The following is a 23,332-nucleotide window of genomic DNA, read 5'->3' as shown; positions in this document are numbered from 1 at the left end:
TGTGTCCTTTGCCATTCCCTATCACTCCTCCCTGAGAGAGACTTCACCCTGATTCATAAGGAAAAGGGGATGGCTTATTCTCTTAGCTACTCCTTTTTACTATTTGGAAGCACTGTCCCACACAGATGATTTAATTTTGTGAACCAGACAGTCAAGGCACTAATAAATATGTTTTGTCAAACTTGAAGGTTTGGAAGTTAAAATGGTTTCACATGAGCACACAGCTTGTTTGGGGAAGAGTCTTAACTAGATCCTCCCAGTCTCCATTTCCTAATGTAGAAACTTTTTTTTTTAACATCAATTGAAATAGGTTCTTTGCCTTATGGCTAGGGCTCCCAAGAAGGAGACCGGAACTGCATTACATTTTGCTCCTCTTCCTTCAGCATTTAGTAAACATAAAATACTGCATACTGTGGGAAATACCAAAGAAATAGTGAGGAGCTTGCTAGTCATCTTTGGCCTATTTTTTTCATTTTCTACTTGAAATTCCAACTCTCCAAAGTGGATTCATCCTATAAGTCCCCTTTTCCTCCTAGCTGACCACATGAAAGGCTGTTTCTTGTTTATCTACTTACTGTGGATAACGCATTAAGCAGAGTCATGATTGAGCCTAAAGCTAAGAATTAGTGCATGAGTCCTACTTTCAATAAGCTTATAGGGTATCAGGGAAATAAACAAACAGATGGTTGAACTAGACTCAGCAGAGCGTAGTCATGTCTTAGAAGAAGGAGAGTTCTGTGGTGTAGAGAGCAGAGAGCCTGATAGGGTGGCTTTGAGAGGTCTCTCATCTCAAATAGGAGTCAGGGATCTTGAGTACAAATTCTAATTTTGTAAGCTTTGTGTTCTCAAACAAGGTTCCTAAAGTTTAGGGTCTTATTTTTTTGTTAAGATAATAATACCCGCACCACGGAGTTAATACTAGAATTAAATTTATATTGTGACAGTTCCGAGTATAGTAGCATCCACTTCCTAAACATCATGCCTCTGGAAACTCTATGAACTTTGGTAAATGGCGATAGTTGTAGATGGACTTGACGCCTTTTGTTCACAGGGTCACTATGAGTCCTGTTTGACTCGAAAGCAATCCGCAACAAGGATAACAATAATAAAGACATGTTTGTTCATGTGAAATGCTTTACAAAATATAAAATGTTATGCAAATATGAAATATCTCCATATTTTTAATGTTCTGAAGTAGTTTGATCTTTACAGCAATTCTTTCCCTATGGACTGTTTCATGGGGAAATTGTATAGACTTTCTAGTTACTTTTCTTTCTTTTGAGGTATAAGAGAACTGTTTAGAAATAATTTCTATACTTGGAATAAGAAGGAATGTCAGATTATACTAAGTTTATATTTTACTGTCAACTTCATAATCTCAGTTTAGAGGTGTCAGACTCCAGACATGTGGAGAGAACCATCTTTGCTTTTTGTATTATGCACAAATGAAAAAGCACTGTTAACTTCTTTCTCCTACATTCCTTCTCTAGGCAGGATGTAGCCAATCAAATGTCTACCAAGACCAAAGAGGAGTGTGAGAAGCACTACATGAAGCATTTCATCAATAACCCTCTGTTTGCTTCTACCTTGCTGAACCTGAAACAAGCAGAGGAAGCAAAAGCTGCAGACACAGCTATCCCATTTCATTGTAAGTGCCTTGCTGTTTGGGTGTGGGGTGCTTGCTTCATCCTTAGGCCCTGCTTCTGTAACAGTTAGACAGTGGTTGATGGGTGACTGAAGGCCTTATGGAACATAAGTTGGCACAGCAGTTTCTGAAAAATGTGTAATATGGTATGGTGGGAACGAGTGCCAGCGACCAGAGTTCTGTGCTGGCCACCTGTAATCAATGTGTACTTGTGAGCCCTACTCTGAGTTCATTTAGTGAACTTTAGTGCTTACTTCTGCAAGATGAGATGTCCGAAAAGGTCTGGCATTCTCATGCTTTTAGAAGTCTTTGTAACTCCTTGAGAAAGTTTGTGAACATAGATAACTAGTTCTTCAGAGAGCTCAGTTTTTATTTGTTATTAATCACCTCAGTGTTATGTCCAAGAGGCAATGCCTTACTATTGTTCAATTGATTATGGTAGTGATGAGGAACTCTTTTGGCTCATAATCTCATGTGACTAAGGACCCATGGGATTTTGTAATAACGCATAATAAAGAAACGTGATGAATTATAAATAGACATCTTTCCTGAATGACTCCCTGAGCATAAGTAATGATACATGAATGCTTTTTCCTTCCTCCTTCCTTACCTCACAGACTCTAGAAATAGTTTTGTAGCTGACTAACTTGGAGCTTCATGGTACCCCCTTTTTCCACAGCGCTTTGAAATGTTAGTTTGTATTTTGTTCCCATATCCAATAGAATCTTGGTTTTTCAGAGCAACCCAGTGAGACAAACAAGAGCAAGAGCTGACCTCATTTTATGTGGAAACTTGTTAATCAGAAAGTTAGACTATTTGTATAAGATCATGGGACCTCTGGATGCTAGAACTCAATTCCAATGTTTTTTGCCTCTCAATTGGTTAAGATTTGTAAATTGAAATTGATCTTAAAGGAGTAAAAGAAATAAATGCTTTGATTCTATAGTATTAAAATAATAAATCCTTGGCTTCCTTTGACTCCAAATAATAGTATCCCCACATGGCAGTTTAGAGCTGCCCATAGGGTTTTCTTGGCTCACATTTTACAGAAGCAGATGACTGTGTCTGTCTTTCGTGAATTTTCTGAGTTAATTCAAATGATGAACCTTTTGATTTACAGCCACTTAACCATTGTACCACCAGGCAAAAAGTATGTATGATCTCTAGTTACTTAAAGAATTCCCTAAGAAATCTGAGTGTATTCCTAGCTTTCACTCTCAAAAACAAGGTATAAATGAAGACAATCTGTTCGTCACTTTTTTGTACTAATAAGTAATTATGAAATACTGTAAATTCTCCCAGCCACAGATGATCCTCCTCGTCCTGCTTTTGACTCTGTGCTTTCCCAGGACATGGCAGGATATATGCCAGCTCGAGCAGACTTCATCGAGGTAGGAGAAACATGTTCTTAGCATGAAGATAAGATACTCATTTCTCCCTGAAGAGGTTTATAGCTCGTGCTCATAGGCTCCATGCCACCAGAAGGAAGGGGTTTGTTGTTGCTGTTAGGTGTCAAAGAGTTGACTCTCAACTTACAGCGACTTTGTGTCCAGCAGAACAAAACTACCTGATAGTGCTGCATACTCACAATCTCTGTTGTGTGTAAGCCCATTGTGGCAGTTGTGGTCTTTTAGTTCAGCATGTTTTCCTATTTGAAAGCCTTTTCCTGGTAGTGAGCATTTTAAATATAGAACAAGAAAAGTTCTAAAGACCAAGAATCTCTTTCTCAGGTGGCTTTAGTGTTGGCTCCTGTGTCTTCAGTAGCTGTGGGAATTTCTTTCTTCTAGTTCTCATCTCATACCTAGAATGTTTCAAAGATTATCAAACTTTTTCTGTGCAAGACTAGATTATAAATATTTTAGATTTTGCAAGCCTTATAGTCTCTGTTAACAACTAAACTTTGCCATTTTGCTGTAAAAGCGACTGTATATAGATAAATAAACATATGTGTTTTCCAAGAAAACTTTATTTGCCGAAACAAGTGATGAACATGTTGACTGTATTAAATTATTAGACACATTATTAAATGCCAATAAGAAAAACCTCTTAAAAATATTTATAAAAACTGCAAGCTGGGGAGCTCTGGTGGCCTAGTGGCAAGGAGCTGCAACTACAATCCCAGAGGCGCACCGTTCGAATCCACCAGATGCTCTGCCGGGGAAGGAAGGACAATCTCCTCCTGTACCAGTCAGATCTGATTTGACGGTACATGCACACAAAAATAATAAAATTTTAAAAACCCAAAAAACAAACAAAAAAAACCCACAAACTGCAAGCTGTAGCTAATGGCATTAAAATTATGTGTGACAATATTAATAAGTCCTTTTCTTTATTTCTTATTCATAGCTATTGTATTTCTGGAGGTACCTTGACAATTTATTAATAAACTATAAGCAGTTTAGCCAGATAACACCCAGGTCGGCATTTTAGAATGGCACGTGGCATTGCAGAGCTGTCCCATAGAAACACTCCCCAATGGTATTCACTGAATAGACTATGAACAGGTTGACACTGTGTACTGTTGAGTTGAAACTGCCTCATAGCTGACCCTCCAGCAGTTTTTTAGGAGATTGCCCATCCTTCTCCCATGGAGCAGCTGGTAGATTCAAACTGTAATACCTTTGGGATTACAGTGCAGCTTCTTACCACTGGGCTGCCAGAGCTCCCTCTTGAGCTGTATGTTGTTGTTAGGTGCCATCAGGTACCCAACTCGTGACCCTATGAGCAATAAGTCTGAAATTTATCCTGTCGTGTGTCATCCTCACATCTCCGACACACTCAAGCCCATTGCTGCAGTCACTGTCAATCTGCCTGGTCGAAGGTCTTCCTTTCCTTCACCATCCCTCCACCCTCCCAAGTGTGATGTTCTTCTCTGAGGAATATGTAAGCATTATTAATGAGTAGGTCTCACTTAGAAACTCAACTGCTATTGAGTCAGAGCCAGCGCTCTGTACTGAATAGGTAGAACTCATAAAAGGTTAGTAAAAAGTATGTGGATTGATGGAGATATTTTTCTTAGGGAGCTCTGGCGATGTACTCTGTAGGGAGTTGCACTGCTAATCCATAGGGACACTTCTCTGGCAGTTCAAATTCAGTCATTCTTTAGAAAACACATAGACATTCTCCTCTCATGGGATTTACTGCCTTTGAAAAACAGCTGTAGGATCAGCAAAAAGTCATTTCCAACTCCATGGCAGTGAGTTACGATTTGCTGAGTAAATAAGTATTTGAAGGCCTGGCCAAAGTTAACTTTTCTCCGGAATGAACAGACCATGTCTTAATTTTTATAACAATAGATCTGGCTTTACTCTTGAACTCTTAACTATTGTAATGTTTGCTGTCACTACTGCTTCAAGCCATCATAGTATTAACTGCCTCGAGTCGCACAGTGACAACAACAATGGACTTGAGCAGAACAGAGATTGTGAAGATGAGGAAGGATGAGGCAGTGTTTTCTTACATTATAATAGGGTTGCTGTGAGTCAGAGCTGACTGTTTCACCTGACAAAATCTGCTAGTCTTTCTGATTTTCCCCATGACTTCCTATTACTAATAAAGGCATCTTGACCTTTTACTTCACTTACTGCTGTTTTTAGGGTTTTAAAAATATTTTCTCTTTTGTTACTGAGACTACAAGCGCAGAATATATACCGGTCCAACAGTTTGTACACATGCAAGTCAGTTATATTGTTTATATACTTTCTGAGCTGTGCATCCTTTCTCACTCTCCTTTTCTGAACTGTTCCTCCTCTGTTACATAAACTCGCTGCCCCTAAAGTTTCCATCTGATCTTACAAGATGCTGCTTGTACTTTACCCCGTATGGATCTCTAAGGAGCATAACGTTAAAAACATACTAGTTAAGCTGATTTACTATTTAGTTTTACAGATACATCAGGAGATATTTTAGATGATAAAACAAATGGAAACATCTTGAATTGGACACAGCTCATAGCTGACCTTTTCTTAGGTTCCTGGCTGTAAATCAGGTTGTGGTTTTGAATCCAGAGAAACCTAGCCTTTTGGTTAGCAGCATAATTCCCTACAGACTCCCTGTGGATTACATCCAGGGCTCTTTTTTATTTAAGGTTAAAAATTATCACAGTACAGTTATTTCAGGGGCTCAGTCAACCTCTGTGACTCTAGAAAGTAGAGATTCCATTAAAACCTGAAATTCTATTCCACATTTTGCCTTTTTGTTACTCACTGTTTTGAAACCAGTATCTGCTTGTCTGTTTTCTGTTTGCTTTGTCGTGTCTACTATAAAGGCATTAGTTAAAATTAATGGAGGGAGCACTGGTGGCCTAGTGGAAAGAAGCTCACTGCAATCCTGAAGGCACACGGTTTGAAACCACCAGATGCTCTGCTGGAGAAGGAGGGGCAATGTCTTGCTGTGCCATTCGGATCTGATTCGATGGTACATAACAAGACAAAAAACTGTTCATCATATGGGAGAAGATTGTTCATCTTTCTCCCCACATAGAGAGCATCAACAAAAAAATTATTAAAAACATTAAAGTTAATGGGTTTGTGATCGGTTTTTTTTTCCCCCCCAAACAGGAATTTGACAATTATGCAGAATGGGACTTGAGAGATATCGATTTTGTTGAAGATGACTCAGATATTTTACATGGTAACATTTTATTTTAGTAAAACATTTATTAAATGCAAGCTGTGTAGTAGGCACTCTGTTGGGTGCTAGGGATATGAGGATGAATAACATGATTTCTGCTCTTAGGGAATTCAAAACCTAGTGGTGAAGTTGCTGAAATTATCCTGTTGCTGAATTTGGATCACATTGAGAGGATTAGCAGTGGTAATAATAGGAATGCTGTTAAATAATGGTTAATTTGGTACATCCCATCTTCAGAGTTTGTAGTCTTTCCTTTGACTGTGATTAAATCTACAGTGAGGTAGTTGTTAAGTGACCTTCATTGTCTTGTTTTTGTTTTTTTATTTAATTTTTTTAATTATCTTCTTAGAAGAGAATCAATATTAACACCTGGGGACTTGAGTGGCATCTGCTGGTACTAGATGTTCAGTATAATTTAATTCTGACTAAATATCCAAAAGCTAGGTACAAAAATGTTTTTTCACAGTGCAACAATGAATGAATGAAAACCCCAAATTTCTGTAAATGTTCATTAAAACTAATAAAATTTAATAAAAAAATGTTTTTTCAAAGATTTTTAGGCCAAGATTAGGAATGTCTTTTTTTTTTCTCTATAATTATATTTTATTAATTTTCATAAACATTTACAGAGATTTTGGGCTTCCACTCATTCATTGTTGCACTATTCTCTCTACCCTCCTCCCAGTTTGTTCTTGTCCAAATGCCACAGTGCTTGTCAAAGCCAGTTCTGATTAATCTTCTTTGTCAGTGTGTCCTTTGCCTTTCCCTATCACTCCTCCCTGAGAGAGACTTCACCCTGAGTCATAAGGAAAAGGGGATGGCGTATTCTCTTAGCTACTTCCTGCTGAAAAGGGACGCTGTGGGTTTCAGGGTGAAGATCTTCTCTCACTACTCTAAAGGGCCCCTTTGGCAGTAGGAAACACATAGACTATTATGGAGATTGATTTTGGAATTTAGATACACTCTTATTGATTGTGCTTGGCTGTACATGTTCATATCCTTGAAGATGTATCATGGAGGTGTTGCAACCTAGAAGACACAAATTTGACTAACAAGTTATAAGTACATGAGTCCAAAAATTATGGAAAAGTAAAAGAAAAGATTCTTTCATTGTTTTACAAACCCTCGCCCAGGTCCCCTCCACCATGTAGCCCTCGCTCTAGTCTCCTGTGATGACAGAAATACCCAGTTATATCTCTCTTTTAAACGGTTCTCTCCCTCCTCTGTTTCAGTGCAGTATACATTATTGAACCCATCTTACTCAGTGTCTCCCCAACCCCAAGGACAGTCCCATTCTACAACAGTGGCATCATGTAATATTTGTCCTTTTGTGACTGGGATATTTCACTCAGCATAATGTTCTCCAGAGTCAACCATTTTGAATAATATTGCATGAGTTCCTTGTTTTTTAATGCAGCATAGTATTCCATTGTGCAAATATACCACAGCTTCTCTAGCCATTCGTTTGTTGATGGGCACTTAGGTTGTTTCCAACTCCTTGCTATTGTGAACAAAGCTGCAATAAACATGGGTGTGCATATATCTGCTTGGATGTCAGCTATGGTCTCTTCAGGGTATATTCCCAGTAGTGGAATTGCTGGGTCAAATGGTATCTCTATTTGCAACTTTTTGAGAAAGCGCCATACTGCTTTCCACAGGGGTTGCACCATTTTACACTCCCACCAACAGTGAATCAGGGTTCCAGTTTCTCCACAACCTCGCCAGCATTTGTTGCTTGCTGTTCTGTTAAATTGTGCTATTTTGACTGGGGTGAAATGATATCTCATAGTTGTTTTAATTTGCATCTCTCTTAGGGCTAGGGATTTTGAGCATTTCTTCATGTGTTTGTTAGCCATCTGAATGTCGTCTTCGGTGAAGTGCCTGTTCATATCCTGTGCCCATTTTTCTATTGGATTATTTACCTTTATCTTGTTGTGGTGCTCAAGTATTTCATAAATTCTGGATATAAGTCCCTTATCTGATATGTTATTACCGAATACTTTTTCCCAGTCAGTGGCTTCCCTTTTTACCCTACTGGAGAAGTTTTTGGATGTGCATAGGGATTTGAGTCTTAGAAGGTCCCATTCATCTATGTTATCTTCTCCTGGTTGTAGCTTTTCCAGGATACTGGGAAGACTGTTTATGTTGTGGATTAGGACTTCTAGTGTTGTTCCTAGCTTTTCTGTAATGAATTTTATAGTCCTTGGTTTTAGTCCTAGGTCCATGATCCACCTTGAGTTGGTTTTTGTGTATGGAGTGAGGTGTGGGTCTTGCTTGAGTCTTTTGCAGATATTTTTCCAATTTTGCCAACAAGGATTAGGAATGTCTTGTTTTTCAAGATTATTAATTTTATAATACCTCTGAATTCTCATCTTCTACTAACTCTCTAAGGATTTATGTCATCTTTTTTTGTGCTAACGTCAATGGGAAATGCTACACTCTTAAAAGTGGGTGGTTAGACTTTCATTGAGTCTTTTTGTCTCTTGTCCATTTTAGGGAGCTACATATTTATAATAATTCTCATCTTCTATTTAATTGCAGCTTAGAATTGAACGTGATGTAATAAATGAGTAATGCTTTCTTGGATACTGGATTCCTCAGACAGCCTTCTCATTGTTCCTCTTAAATCTACAACCCAGACAGGAAAGGCAGGTGAAAATCCGCGTTGAACTGGAAATCAAGTTTTCAGGGGTTTTTTGTTAACTGGTACTCTGTCACTAGAAAGAAGACTTGAGCCTTCTCTCAATGGAAGTGTTATCTAGATCTAGGGTGGTTGTGAAAGTGTGTATGTTACACTAGATCTAGGGTCAAGAAAGAATTCTCACAAAAATAGTCTCTTCAGAATTTTTCTTCGCTTTTATTCTTCCAAATTCCATCCCTCCTCTTTTCTCCCACACAACTTTTATGAAAAGTCAGAGTGACGCAGATTGAACTAAAAGAGGAACGCTTGAACGCAAACTGCTTTAGCATTCACTCGATCCATTGTATTTGTTCAGTTTTTCCTGTCACTCTCTTCTTTTTCAACACCAGTAATTCATGTTAGTGTCTTTTCTTCCCTCTTGGGTTGTTCTCTTGAGGATAGTACTCAGATTGTCATTCAGTGTTTCTCCTCATACACATCAGCTTTAATGACAATTGTTTCCTAGCCTCACTTGTGTCTTCCTTATTCAGAACATCAGTCTTTCACATGTAAAAAAGGACAGCTTCATATCCTTTCAGACCAAAATATCAAAGTTTTGCAAGTCAGGTTCTTTAATGTCAATAATGGCTCAACTGTGTCAAGGGCTTGCTGACTCACTTCCCTAGGCCTTAATCTAAAAGTTTCATTTTCACAACTTGAGATTAGTAAGATGACAGTAGTATTTTATTTCACTCTCGATTCTTTGTGTCAGCAGGATTTGTGATTTTCTCCTGGTACATTTGTGGTTCTTTCTGTAATTCAGTGGAACAAAAGAATAAGAAGAAGCAATCAATTAGCAGTCTTTGTCAGTTAGCATTTCAGATCAATAGACATGTTTTTTATCTGTGTTTTTTCATCTTACAGTTCTGCAATCTTATAAATCATCCATTTTTATTTGAACTACAACTAAACATCAGTTATTAGCCCTTATACACAAATACCTTTAACTGGGAGTAAGTGTTAGTTCTGACCTCAACCTCTCCCTTTGCTCAGTGGTGAGTTGGAAGATGATGAGATAGCTGTTCTTTAAAGATGGTAACATTTTTAAGACTTTCCAACAGAAGAGACCAGAGAGCTGGTGCCACAGAAGGATGCTGTGGTAATGGCTCTGAATCTCATAATTCCTCCCAAAAAATGACTGGCTGCCCAGAGGGACATCGTATTCCCACATACCGTCCCAAAGTTCTCAATGAAAAAGCCTAGGAGCTGAAAGTGGGGTGGCTTAGAAAGAAATGAGCATACGCTTTCTAAGCACACCTGGAAAAGAGGACAGAGATTGTGTGGCTGTGAAGACACTGGTTCAGTGTCAGATTTGTATCTGAGTCACTGTGATCTTGGGTTGGTTCTTAGAATCTTGCTCTCTATATGTTTGTGTCCCTTGCCAGTAGAGGAGTGACACTGATTAGTCTAAGAGAGTGTGAATATCTCCAATAAAAGATGGTACATAATTCAGATTGGTGTTATTACCATTCATTCCATTATACCATCACACTCAAGTATTGCCATTAATAGCATTCCTTTTATGCTTCCTTACTTATAACTACCTGAAGGAAGCAGACTCTTTGGCTGGATTTTGTATTCAGTCCCAGGATATCTGGAAGATCAGCTGATGCCATGAAGCTCTTACTTCACCCAACAAAGATTTGTGGAATGTGTGTAATATAGAGTTGATTGAAATGACCCATAATAGAGGCTGGGGTACAATGAACCATAATTAATTGCATTTCAGCTCTGACAGGTTTTCAGAATAGGCCCAAAAAGGACATTGCAAATGAATCAGAGTCTAGGAAGAATATAAGAGAGTTATAAGAATCTTTCGTTGGTGGCTCTTGTTCATATTGAGCAAACAAATTACCAGTTGAAAGAGAGAGATACACAGTGGACTCTTTAACTTCTGGTTTTTAGAAAACCTTTGGAATTCCGCTATGTCATGTGTCTTCTGGGATCTCAGTGCTCATTGTTAATGTCGAGCTTCTTTTACTAACATCTCTTTCCCCAGCTCCTTTCATTTGAGAAAATGTCTCCTAAGTGATTTTATCTACTCTTATTTTCTAAGTTTTTCTGCATCCTGAATCCCCAAGCAGGCCATCTTTTAATCATTGCTGTCGCATAACCTGCGTAAGCAAGAGGCATTGTGAACCCTTCCTACGTGTTGAAGCTATGTTTACTCCCTCTATTTGAACAGTTAAATGCAGTAAGATTTCTTGATTCAGCATGGATTCTCCCTGGCCTCTACTTTTTTCCATTTTTCCCTGACTTTAATTCTTTGACCTATATCATCAAGTCTCTGATCCTTTAATGGTTAGTAGACCAGAGAGTTCCAGCCTTGTGTCTATGGGCATTCACTCATTGGCAGTGAGTTGGTTGTTTTATGCATAGGCAGTTTTAGTCTCCATACCTTTTCAACATGTATGCAGAGCAGATTATCCGGGAGGCTGGGCTCTATGAGGAGAATTGTGGCATCAGGATTAGTGGAAGATCTATTAACAGTCTGCGTTTGCAGATGACACAACCCTGCTTGCTGAAACTGAGGAGGACCTCATGCACTTGCTGCGGAGGGTCAAGTACTGCAGCCTTCAGTATGGACTGAGGCTCAATGTCAAGAAGACAAAGATTCTCACCACTGGACCAATTGGTAGCATCAGGATGGATGGCGAAGAGATTGAGATTGTTCACAGCTTCAGTTTGCTCAGCTCCACGGTCAACACTCTTGGCACCAGCAGTCAGGAAATCAAAAAACGTATTGTGATGGGAAAGTCTGCTGTTATGGACCTCCCTAAAGTACTCAAGAGCAGCGGTGTCTCTCTGGAGACTAAGGTGCGCCTGATACAGACCATGGTCTTTGCAATCACTTGTTATGCATCAGAGAGCTGGACAATGACTAGAGAGGATAGAAGGAGAATTGATGCCTTTGAGCAGTGGTGCTGGAGAATAGTATTGAATGTACCATGGACTGCCAAGAAAACAAACAGATTCATCCTGGAGAGGATTAAACCAAGAACTCCTTGGAGTCAAGGATTCTGGGGCTTCGTCTGACATACTTTGGGCATGTTGCAAGGAGGGACAGGTCCTTGGAGAGGGACATCATGCTTGGGAGGGTGAAGGGATGGCGCAAGAGGGGAAGACCCTCTATGAGATGGATTGATTCAGTAACTGGGGTAATCGGGATGGGTGTGTCAGAGGCAATGCAATTGGCACAGGATAGAGCAGGGTTTAGGGTTGTTGTACATAGGGTCGCTATGAGTCGCAAACGACTCGATGGCACATAACAACAACAGTTTTAGCGACATAATAATAATAACTAATATTTAAAGTACTTAATACATTTAGTACTTACATGACAGTACCATTTACAACCCTTTATACAGCTGAACTCATTTAATTCTTGCAAAACTGAGGTGTGTAGCCCCATTTTGCAGATGAAACCATTGAAGTACACAAGGTAAAGTAATATGCCTGTGATCATACAGCTAGCAAGTGACAGTATCATCCCTTAATTCTGTAATACACATCCCACCTTTATAACTCTGAATTCATGTTGCTATTTCATTTTTTGAAGCTTCATGTTTTTTATCTTCTACAGGCTTACTACATTCCTCAAAATACGAGTAGGTATATATTTTCTCCTATTTTTTACAATTGGGAGATGCACAAAGAAGTTAAGTAACTTAGTTGCCTGAGACATCCTTGTGGTGATGTTCATGGTTAGTTAAATTGTGTGCAACCTCAGTTAAATTGTGTGCATCTTAGTGGGAAATGACTTTGAAGACGCCTTGTTTCTGGGGAATACCTGAGTCACAGGCTTGTGCTTGTTGGGCTGCAGTAGGAATTTTGATTGGCCTCTGCAGTTAAGGCCTCGGAGTTGGTTTTCTTGCCAAGCAAGCAGTAAGTGCCTTCTGTCAGGAAAACAGAAACATGTTGCCAGCTATTTTGAACAATGTTAGAAATACATCGCAGTGGGAAGGAGCTGCCTCTGACTTCTGCCCACTTCTTGAAATATTTTAAGGATAGCCTTTTGGAAATTGTATTATCAGTCCCCAGTGTAATCACGGGAGTCTATTCTTTCCCCAAAGCTGAGCTATCTGAGACCTTGCATCAGTGGGTAGGTCATGGGTGTCTGGAGTTGGTTTGTTTTTCATGATCGCTGGCTCTTTGTTTGCCAGCCTGTACCGAAGTCTCCAGTTGCTTTAAGTAGAATGGGAACCGATGATTCTCATTCTTGCAGTATCTGCCTTCTCACTTCCATTCTGCCTGCTGTGCTGTGGTCCTCCTTCGGTTATTCATACAATTAAGATCTTGTAATCAGTTGCTTCTGAATGTGCTTTATAAAGGAGAAAAAAAAACCTCAACCAGATAGCTTCAAATAAGAATTTTCTCTGGGAGAATTCCAGTTCTCCTCCCAGTTGCTTCTCTGTGTTCCTTTTCTTTCCTTTATTCTCTGGAGCCAGTTGTACAAGTTTAAACTACTGACATGATCAAGCAGTAGAACCACTTATCAGCAGTATATATTTATAGATATTTTTCCCCTAACATAGTCCCTTAAGTTTTTTTCTTTTTACATTAAATCCTTCTTATAAAAATATCAAGAAATACCATGATAAGGTAATGTCTTAGAATTTTAGCAAAATTTTGCCAAAATTAGCAATAATGCCCACTAGATTTCAAGGCATTTATTTTCTCTTGAACTCATTATTGCCACATAAAACAGCTAAGGCATAGGTAAAGGCCCTGGAATATGCTATGTACTTTACTCCTATTTTAGCTACTTCCATTGCGGGAGAAGGATGGGCAGTCTCCTCCTATGCACTTAACTCCTCTGAAAACCCTCTGGAGGGGCAGCTATGAGTCGGTTCCAACTTGACAGCACACAACAACATTATTACACTTGCTTTTCTTATACCTTTGCTGACTTCTTAATTCTTCTCTCATAAGACATATAGTTAGGTCCCGGCGTGGTACAAATGGTCTGTGTTTGACCAAAGACTGAAAGGTTTCCAGTTCAAACAGAAACAGCAAAGGACAAGGCCTAATCAGCCCTCTCTACCCTGTGTCTAATGGGATCTGCCCAAATGAGGTCATAAATCTTTTCAGAGGAGACTGTCCTTCTTTCTAGAGCACCTGGTAGATGCAAATGCTGATCAGACACGTAATGTACTATATCACCAGAGCTTTTCCACCAAGGGGTGACTTCACTAGTATAATCCCATAACCTAATCTAGAAGATTGGCCCTCGTATCTAGAACAGCCTTATAAATCAAGAAAGATCCTACTTGTACAAGGAGTTCTGCTACCTAAATAAAAGAAAGCTTGAAAACCATTTCCTTAAGGCTTGAACCTGATAGTATCATTTTTTTTTTTTCAGGAAAATGAAGCAATATTGTTAAAATTTTGAACTTATAAACTTAAACTTAAAAAAATCTATGGTGATTAAACTTTATTTTTCTTTTTTAACTTAAAAAATGTTGTAGGTTTTTGTCGGGTTTTTTGTTCCTCTTCATTGTTGCACATTTTCCTCCCCTCTCCCAGCCCTTCTCACACCCCTTCTTCCAGGTTGTTGTCATACACATAATACCTAAACATACATTCCTTATGGGCAGTTAATCTGATCAGATCTTTTTTTTAACATAAAAATGTTTTATTTTAATTTTTTCCATTAAATACTTAAACTTTAAAAAAAATATTACATTCACTTACTTCCCTAGATCATCCAGCTGTGACTTTAGGTTATTTTTATCTCTGCCTCAAGAGGGAATGGCCCGGATAAACTGTTTCTGGGCATCTCCTGCTGATTGAAGTTAGTTACACCATAGTGCATCTGCTCACAGCCCAACATGTAAAGTGTTATTTCTTCCTTCTAACCTGAGAATATCCTGAGGGCAGAGGTAGCAGAGAGCTGCATAGCAGTGTGTCAGGACGGAGTATCTGCAGTATATTTCTACTATCTTATCAGAGCTACTATAATTATAATATCTCAAGATCGTGTGTTGCCCAATAACTTCAGTGACTATCATATAGTGAAAGAAATTTGTAATTCTAATGAGCTACTCTGTTGTATTTTCTTGCTCCCCTGATCCCATTTTCTCCTCTCCTTCTACTCAGCCATTGTATTTTGTTCTCTTAATTGGTTATTCCTTCCTTTCACCACCCACCCCAAAATCTAACAGAAGTGTAGATTTCAAACTGTTTCATGGAGGTGTTGCCACTGGGAAAGGTAGTTGTTAGAGACAGAGTAGGAAGGAAGTAGACAGTAGAAAGGTAGGGACAGCGTAGGAAGAAAGGATCGACTAGAGCCAATGTGCTTTGTCTGTTCCAAATAAGATTTTATTTGAAAGCAAGCTTTGAAACTTATTCTAGTAAAGTATGTAAGTTTTTGTGGACTCATTGTCCCCATGAGCTAAACTTCAACTCAGATCTCACTTTTTTGGGGGGGTGAGGGATGAGATCATATTGCTGTTTGAGTTTATCCACATTCCAGAACGTCCTCTGGGCTCTGTTTTGTAGTGAAGTTTATTCTAGAAAAAAAATTACTCTTATACATGGCCACACTTTTTTGCTTACAAAGGCTGATACGTTATTAACAAGTAACTAAAATGGTTTAATGTAACATAGTGCTAAGTTACGTATTTTTCATATTTATTTTCTGGAATTGTTAAAAATTGCTTCTCATTTCTGAACCCTAGAGGTTTTCTGCCAATAAAAAGACTGTGAGAGTTTTTAACGTTTGAGAATTTCTTAAAAAGAAATATTCATTTTACTTTTAGTTAAGCCAGGTTTAGGATAAAGGACAAAGGATGTAAACAGATAGAAAACAATAAACCCATTAACATAGAGGACATAAACATGTTCTGTTTCAGCGTTTTTCCCACTCCGTGTCCTGACCACCCAGAGTTTGAATCCCTCCCCCCTACCGAGCAGCTGTGTGATCTTGGGAGGCTTGTTGGTTTATATGTCTTATAAGCCATAGGAGGGAATGGTAAAGAGCAAGACTAGAGTGGAAGGGAGGATACAAGTAATCAAAGGTCACTTGTAACATCTAAGGGAGCTCTGGTAATCTAGTTGGCTACCACTCCAAAGAAAGACAGTTTGAATCCACCAGCTTCATCAAAAAAGACGGGACAGTCTCCTCTCGTGCAGTTTATAGCCTCTAAAAATCCACAGGAAGGTCAGCTATGAGTCAAGGGCAGTGAGGCGGTGAGGTTTATAATATATGAGAGCTTGAATTCCTATAAATGGATAGCAGAAGTATAAGCATGGGATTAGATTCTGTTTTTAAATATTACTCTTGGTACCCTTTAAAGGAAGGTGCATTCTCAAACAGGATTGGTGTTAATAAGGAACTTAGGCCAGTGATTTACGTGACACTAGTTGGGGGTATGATTAGGGATGAAGAAAAAGAGATGAGTTTGAGAAGGAATTAAGAATTAAATGTGAGTTAAGTTTGTACAGAGAGATAGAGGGAAGAGTTCCAGTTGATTTCTGTCTTGGCTGGCTGAGTTTATGGTGATAACAGTTAACTAAAGGGCTTGAGAATGGCAAAAGAGTAGAATACAGATTTGTAACTGAAGGTCATGAGAGAATGAGCTATCCAATAAGGTCTGGACGTAACGGGTGTGTATTAGCATATATGTTTTATTTACACGAAGTGACCAGTTCCATCCCTTATGAAATATGGAGTAAAAGCATAGATCTGCTAAGATTAATTTTAGCAAGTAGGCACATTTACAAATATACAACCTGCAAGTAATGAGGAGAAATGGTAACTTAAAAAAAACACAACAACCAACAAACCATTAAAGAATTGAGAAACACTGGCTTCAGGAATGAGTAGCCATTCTGAGTTAAATATGTATAAAATAGAGTATGTCATCCTTCATCTCATCAAATGTGAAACTGTACTTTGTATTATATGTGTGCTTTATATTGATTTTATATTGCCTATATTGTTTTGTTGTTGTAAAGTGCCATCGACTTGGAACTGACCCATAGCTTACCCTCCCAGCAGGTGTTTAGAGGCAGTTAATTGAACAGGAGGAGAGTACCCATTTTTCTCCCATAAAGTAGCTTATAGATTTGAACTGTATGCTTTTGTGTTGGTAGCAAATTCCTTACCACTGAGCTACCAGAGCTTCCTCATATTGCCCATATGTCTGCTTAATTCTAAACTCCACAAAGGCAGGGGTTATTCTTACATCCCTGGAGTTCAAAATAGTGCCTGGAATGCAGTTAGTGAGAGGAGATTTCCCACCTTTAATTGTGCTTATGTGAAATCTATACTTAGATGAAGAGGCTGTTACCAGAACAGAGCAAGGGAACACTACATGGTTTAAAATCAGGAAGGATGTTCATCAGAATTAAAACCTTTCACTATACCTATCTGTATGCTGAACAAATCATTGGAGAAGCTGAACTCTTAAGAAGAACGTGGCATCAGGATCAGAGGAAAGCTCATGAACAAACCTGCATTACGGAGATGACACACCTTGCTTCCTGAAAAGAGTGGAGGACTTGAAATGCTTGCAGCAGAAGATCAAAGACTTCAGTATAGATTATATTATCAAGAAAGCAAAAATTCTCACAACTGAACTGATAGTAAATATTATAGATGGAGGAAAGATTGAAACTGTCAGTGACTTCCTCTTATTTAGATCCATAGTCAACACCCTTGGTACCAGCATTCAAGAAATCAGGAGATGTACTGCATTGGGAAAGTCTACTGTCAAGAACCTCTCCAAATTACTGAAGGCCAGTAATGTCAGTTTGAGGTTTATGGTGCTCCTGATTCAGGCCATAGTATTTTTAGTCACTTGCTATACATCTGAGAGCTGGACAGTTAATAAAGATGACAGAAGAAGAATTGATGTCTTTACATTGTGGTGTTGGAGAATAGTGCTGGACATCCCATGTACTGCCAAAAGAACAAATATTTATGTCTTAGAGTAAGTGCAGCCAGAGGACTCCTTGGAGGCAAAGATGACTAAACTTCATCTCACATACTCTGGGCATATTGTTAGGAGACACTATTCTTTGGAGAGGTTACATCATGCTGAGAAAGGTTGGGAGAAGAGGGGAAGATCCTCAAACAGATAAATTGACAGATTGACAGCTGCAGTGGGCTTGGGTATATCAAAAGTCATGAGGATGTCACAGCATAGGACAGGGTTCTAATCTGTTGTTCATAGGGTCGCTGTGACTCGTATTTTATTCGACGGCACCTAGCAACAACAACAAGTACTGTGGTGATACTTGGAGCTGTAGGAGTGGATGAGTTTATAGGAAAAAGGTGAGAGGTGAAAAGAGAGATGACAAAGAACCGTGAAGCTTTCTGAAGATAAGAAGAGACTGGCCAGGAGAAGAAAGAGAACCAGAATAATTGTATTGAGTAGACCTTTGCTAGTCACTGTCCCTATATCCCATGTCTTTAACAAAAGACTGAAACTAGAAGGGACTACGACATGGACAGCCAAGCAGGACATAACTTTTACATTGATTACTTTGTTTAATGGGACTTCTCACTACTGAATTCAAAGCTCTTAAACCTCCTCCCTCCCTCCCCCCCCAAAATATTTGCTATATTCTTCAGCTGACATCTACTACTCCAGGCACATGTCTGTCCTGCATCCTCATTTTTCAGCTTTCTTGACATTGTCTCCTGAGCTTACTGTGCAGTTATGATTACAAGCAGCACTTTATTTTATGACTGCTCTCACAGAGGAAATTTCTGGCTCCTGTGTATTACCAAATTCAGGCCGTTTGCTGAATTTACAAAGATGAAAGTGAATGATTTTGATCCATTACCGGTCTGTCAGCTTGATGTACTCTAGTTGTTTTCCTGTTGCTGTGATGTGGACAGATATGCCACCAGTATTTCAAATCAGGGTCACCTGTGGTGCACAGATTTTCCTGTGGAGCTTCCAGACTAAGATAAAATAGACAAGGACAAAAGGATTAGTTATCTATTTCTGAAAATTAGCCATTGGGCACCTTATGAATAAAAATAGAATATTGTTAGATGTAGCACTAGAAGCTGAGCTTCCTAGATTAGAAGGCTCTACATTATAACCAGGTTGTGCCAGGAAATCTAGAGGACAGCTACCAGGCCAATTGACTGGAAGAGATCCATATTTCTTTCCATTCCCCAAAATGATGATATTATAGAATGTGGAAATTATCAAACAATATCACATGCAAGCAAAATCTTGCTGAAGATTACTCCACAAAAGACTAGAACAGTACCCCAACACAGAACTACCAGAAATACAAGGATTTAAAAGAGGCCGTGGCACTAGGGATATCATTGCTGATGTCAGATGGATGGATCATGTGGCTGAAAGTACAGAGTACCAGAAACATGCCTGTTTGTGTTAGATATTTGACTGTGTGGATCACAACAATTGTGGCTAATGTTGCGAAGAATGGGATTTCCAGAACACCTGATTGTGCTCAAGAGAAACCAGGAAGCTCTTGTCTGAACAGAGAAAGGGAACATTGACTGCATGGTTCAAAATCAAGAAAGGAGTGTGTCAGGGATGTATCTTTTCTTTATACCTTTTTCAATCTATATGCAGAACAGATTGTTCAGGAGGCTGAACTTTATGAAGAAGAATGTGATCAGAATTAGAGGAAGACTAATCAGCAACCTGCGATATGCAGATGACATAACCTTTCTCATTGAAACTGAGGAAGATTTGAAGCATTTGCTGAAGAAGGTTAAAGATTGCAGCCTTCAATATATATTTCATCTCTGCATCAAGAAAACAAAGATCCTCCCCAGTAGGCTAATAGGAAGTCTCATGAGAGATGGAAAAGGTTGAGGTTGTTAATGACTTAATCTTGCTTGGATCCACACAGTCAGCTTTCTTGGCACCAGCAGTTAAGAAATCAAAAGATGAATTGCATTGGAAAAATCTGTGAGGGAATCTCCAGAGTTCTAAAGAGCAACGATGTGAGGTTAGAGGCTAAGATGCTCCTGATCCAGGCCATGGTTTTCGCAGTTGCTTGCTATGCATCTGAGAACTGATCAATGAATGACTGGAGGCAAGGATTTTTTCAGTTTTTTTTTTTAATACTAGTTTATTTACAAAGTTCGCATACATTGTTTTTCACTCTGGATCTTTCCCATTTCCTTTACACTCCCCTCCCTCCACCCATCAAATTGTGCAACCCTATGATTAACCACCCTCCACCCCCACCCATCCTCATCCCTCTGCTCCCACCCTGAATCCTCATACTCATTCTATAGTAATGGTTTTATGCAATATTTGTCTTTATGGGACTGAATTTGTTCACTCAGTATAATTCTCTCCAGTCCCTCCCAAGTTGTTGTTGAGTGTGACTCATAACGACTCTATGACCAAAGACCTCATGCCTTTCCATAACTATGGTCATGTCTCCATGTTCCTAGTTTCCAGAGGCATGTGGTTTAGAAAGTGGATGCCACTCCTGCTTCCAAACTTGTTTTACAACTGGGAGCTCCGCTAAATACTGTCCACATTGGGAAACCATTCTGGTATTTGATACTCCAGTGGTACAAGGTTTAGCATCACAGCAAACCCAGGTTATTCCATCCAGCACATTGAAAAAGAGTGATGTACGAAGTGGAAGAATGTTCCTCCAGATAGAACAGCACTAGTTTCATTTAGCAGTTAGGTAATCACTCCAAAGTTAGGTAGTGATTTACAGAATTATTGCTCTGCATGTACTATGTGCTATGTAGTAGCCCATTGTGTGAATGTACCATAGTTTCTCAATCTTTTCAATTGTGGTTGGACATTTGGGCTGTTCCCATGTTCTTGCGATTGTGAATAACACTGCTATGAGCATTGGCGTACAAGTCTCCATTTGGGCCTCAGTTCTTCTCTCGGGGTTTATTCCAAGCAGTGGAATAGATGGGTCACTTGGGAATTCAGTGTTCAGCTTTCTGAGAAAAACACCTAACTGCCTTCCAGAGTGATGTACCATTTTACAATGAGAGGCAAGGATTTTGAAGCTCCATCTCACATACTTTGAACATGTCTCCAAGAGGGACCAATCCTTGAAGAAGGATGCCATGCTTATAAAGCTAGAGGGTCAGCACAGGAGAAGACAACCCTGCATGAGATAGATTGACACAGTGACTGTAGCAGTGGGGTCACGTGTGTCTGAGCTGATGAGCTTGGCTCACAACTGGGCAGGGTTCAGAACCACTGCTCATAGTTATTGTGGGTCATAGTCAACTCGATGGCACATAACAAGAACAACATTATTACAACCACAAAAATAGATTCAGACTTCATGAAGATGGTATAGGACTGGGGAATTGTTAGATGTCATGTTCAACATAGAGGTACCTTAAGTCAGAGCCAACTGCAACAGTACTATACATAATTATAGCCCAAAGAAATGTTCCATTGAAAGCAAACATTGTTATCCAGAGGGTAATGCATATATAGAGATACATAGGAGAGGAGGAAAAAGCATAATTTACTGATAAAAAAAAATACAAGATCTGGGAAATTTTTAAATTGTAAGAAACAAAATGTGAAGACCAGTAAATACAGATGATTTAACAGTGTACAAGTGGGAAGTTGACAGTGGTTTGAGTAAACAGTGTTTTTTCCCCTTTGGCTGTTTCTTTCTGTGTAGCTCTGAAGATGGCTGTGGTAGACATCTACCATTCCAGGTTAAAGGAGAGACAGAGGCGGAAAAAGTAAGTGTACAAAATCATTGTGCTTTCCTCCAGCTTTAGACCCTTGGCTCCGTATAGTTGGTGCAGACATTCTAATGACTCATTTTGTGGGCATGTGGAAAACACCCTCCTTGGACCTCGAGTTTTCCCTTTGTCAGATAAGAGTAATAACCCCCGCTCTGTTACCTTGCCCTCACCTCTTGCTGATGCTGTGATGACCAGCACTAACATTACATGAGTGTGCTGTTTTGAGTCCTTTGAAGGGGATTAAAAAAAGATATAAAGTAAATTCAGTGTTATGAGGTTGTTAAGATTTTTTAAATTCTCTTATTGTAGCTACTCATTTTTTATAAGAAATTTTGACAGTGGTTTGAGTAAACAGTGTGTTTTTGTAAATTGTTTAGAAAATTTGAAAGAAATTACAAACAAGTTCAGGGATTCCTGATTATTCCTTCTCCTCCTTGTAACTGATAAAAATTATGCACTCAAAAAAAAAAAATTATGCACTCACATTTAGAGATTATGGATCCCAGACTCATACTGAATTGTGGAAATTTAAGCAGTTCAGAGAGAGGGGTCAGCAGAGGGTGTGAGTGTGTGTTTGTGTACATATTACTGAGTAGAGACTACTGTCTCAGCAAGAAGATACAAGATAACTGGGGAGGCACTCTTGTGGGATCAGGATGTGATATAAATTAGGGTTTAAATGAGGCATGTCTGCAGTTAGGCTTTGTGAATGTTGACAGTGCTTACCCCCGCTGCTTTTGTGAGAAACTTCATTGTCAGTCATGAATACTTCTGGTATAAATCAGTTTCCCAACATGACTACATAACTTACTTAAAAGTCTGTTTTGCTTAAAATACATAATTAGTGCTAGAGAATATTATGAAACTCAATAGTTAAGGTTATTATTAGATCTTAAATTTTATGATGTTCTTCCATTAAAACATGTTCACTGTGTTACTCCCTCAGCCCCCACGTGTATATCTGTGTATCATTGCTGTCAGGTCAGAACCGACAGCACTGTTTTTCCAAGGCTATAAATTGCAAGGAGGAGATGGCCCATCTCTTTGCCAAAGAGCAGCTGGTTGATTTGAACAGCTTTTGAGTTGGCAGCTTAGTTCCTATGGACTACACCAAGAAAGCTGTGGGTTTAACATTGGGCTGCTAACCAGAAGGTCGCGGTTGGAGCCTACCAGCTGCTCCTCAGGAGAAAGAGGAGGCATTCTGTTCTTGTCCTCTGTCCTGTATGGTTCCTAAGAACTACCTCAGTCTCTAAAGGACAAATACTGCATAATGCCACTGTTATAAAACAAGACTGACATGGCGGTTGGGGGAAACTAAGAAAAGAGGGGATAAATAATGTACACTGCATTGAAACAGATGAGGAATAGAAATGCTTAAAAGGAATATATGATTAGGTATGTTTTTGCATGACAGCAGTCCAGAATAAGAGCTACATAGTAAAATTGACTGCGGGGAGGGGATTGTACAACAATGAAAGAATTTTTTTTCAAAGAGAAAAGTGAATTGGGGCAGGGGGCTGGGCAGGGAAGAAAATGTGCAACAATGAATGAATGGAAATTCAAGTTCTCTATAAACTTTCACTAAAATTTCAATTAAAATAATAAAAAATAAAAAAATAACAATTCAGGTAGCAGCTGAATGCTTTTAATTACTGTCCACTGTCATTGTATTCTACTTCTAGAC

General features: G+C 39.0%; 1 protein-coding gene across 1 annotated transcript in view; it reads left to right on the top strand.

The window, feature by feature from the left end:
- Nucleotides 1-23,332, top strand: part of TADA2A (transcriptional adaptor 2A) — an 80,404-nt gene that overhangs the window by 40,415 nt on the left and 16,657 nt on the right. Inside the window, exons 5-8 of the mRNA XM_006881382.1 lie at nucleotides 1,491-1,648; nucleotides 2,948-3,036; nucleotides 6,205-6,277; nucleotides 21,579-21,642. Coding sequence (XP_006881444.1) covers nucleotides 1,491-1,648; nucleotides 2,948-3,036; nucleotides 6,205-6,277; nucleotides 21,579-21,642 — 384 coding nt within the window. The remainder of the gene's footprint in view (nucleotides 1-1,490; nucleotides 1,649-2,947; nucleotides 3,037-6,204; nucleotides 6,278-21,578; nucleotides 21,643-23,332) is intronic.

Source organism: Elephantulus edwardii, unplaced genomic scaffold, assembly GCF_000299155.1.
Source record: "Elephantulus edwardii isolate Elephantulus edwardi_28Jun2011 unplaced genomic scaffold, EleEdw1.0 scaffold00015, whole genome shotgun sequence".
Lineage (NCBI taxonomy): Eukaryota > Metazoa > Chordata > Mammalia > Macroscelidea > Macroscelididae > Elephantulus > Elephantulus edwardii.
This window is presented reverse-complemented; position numbering and strand designations above follow the sequence as displayed.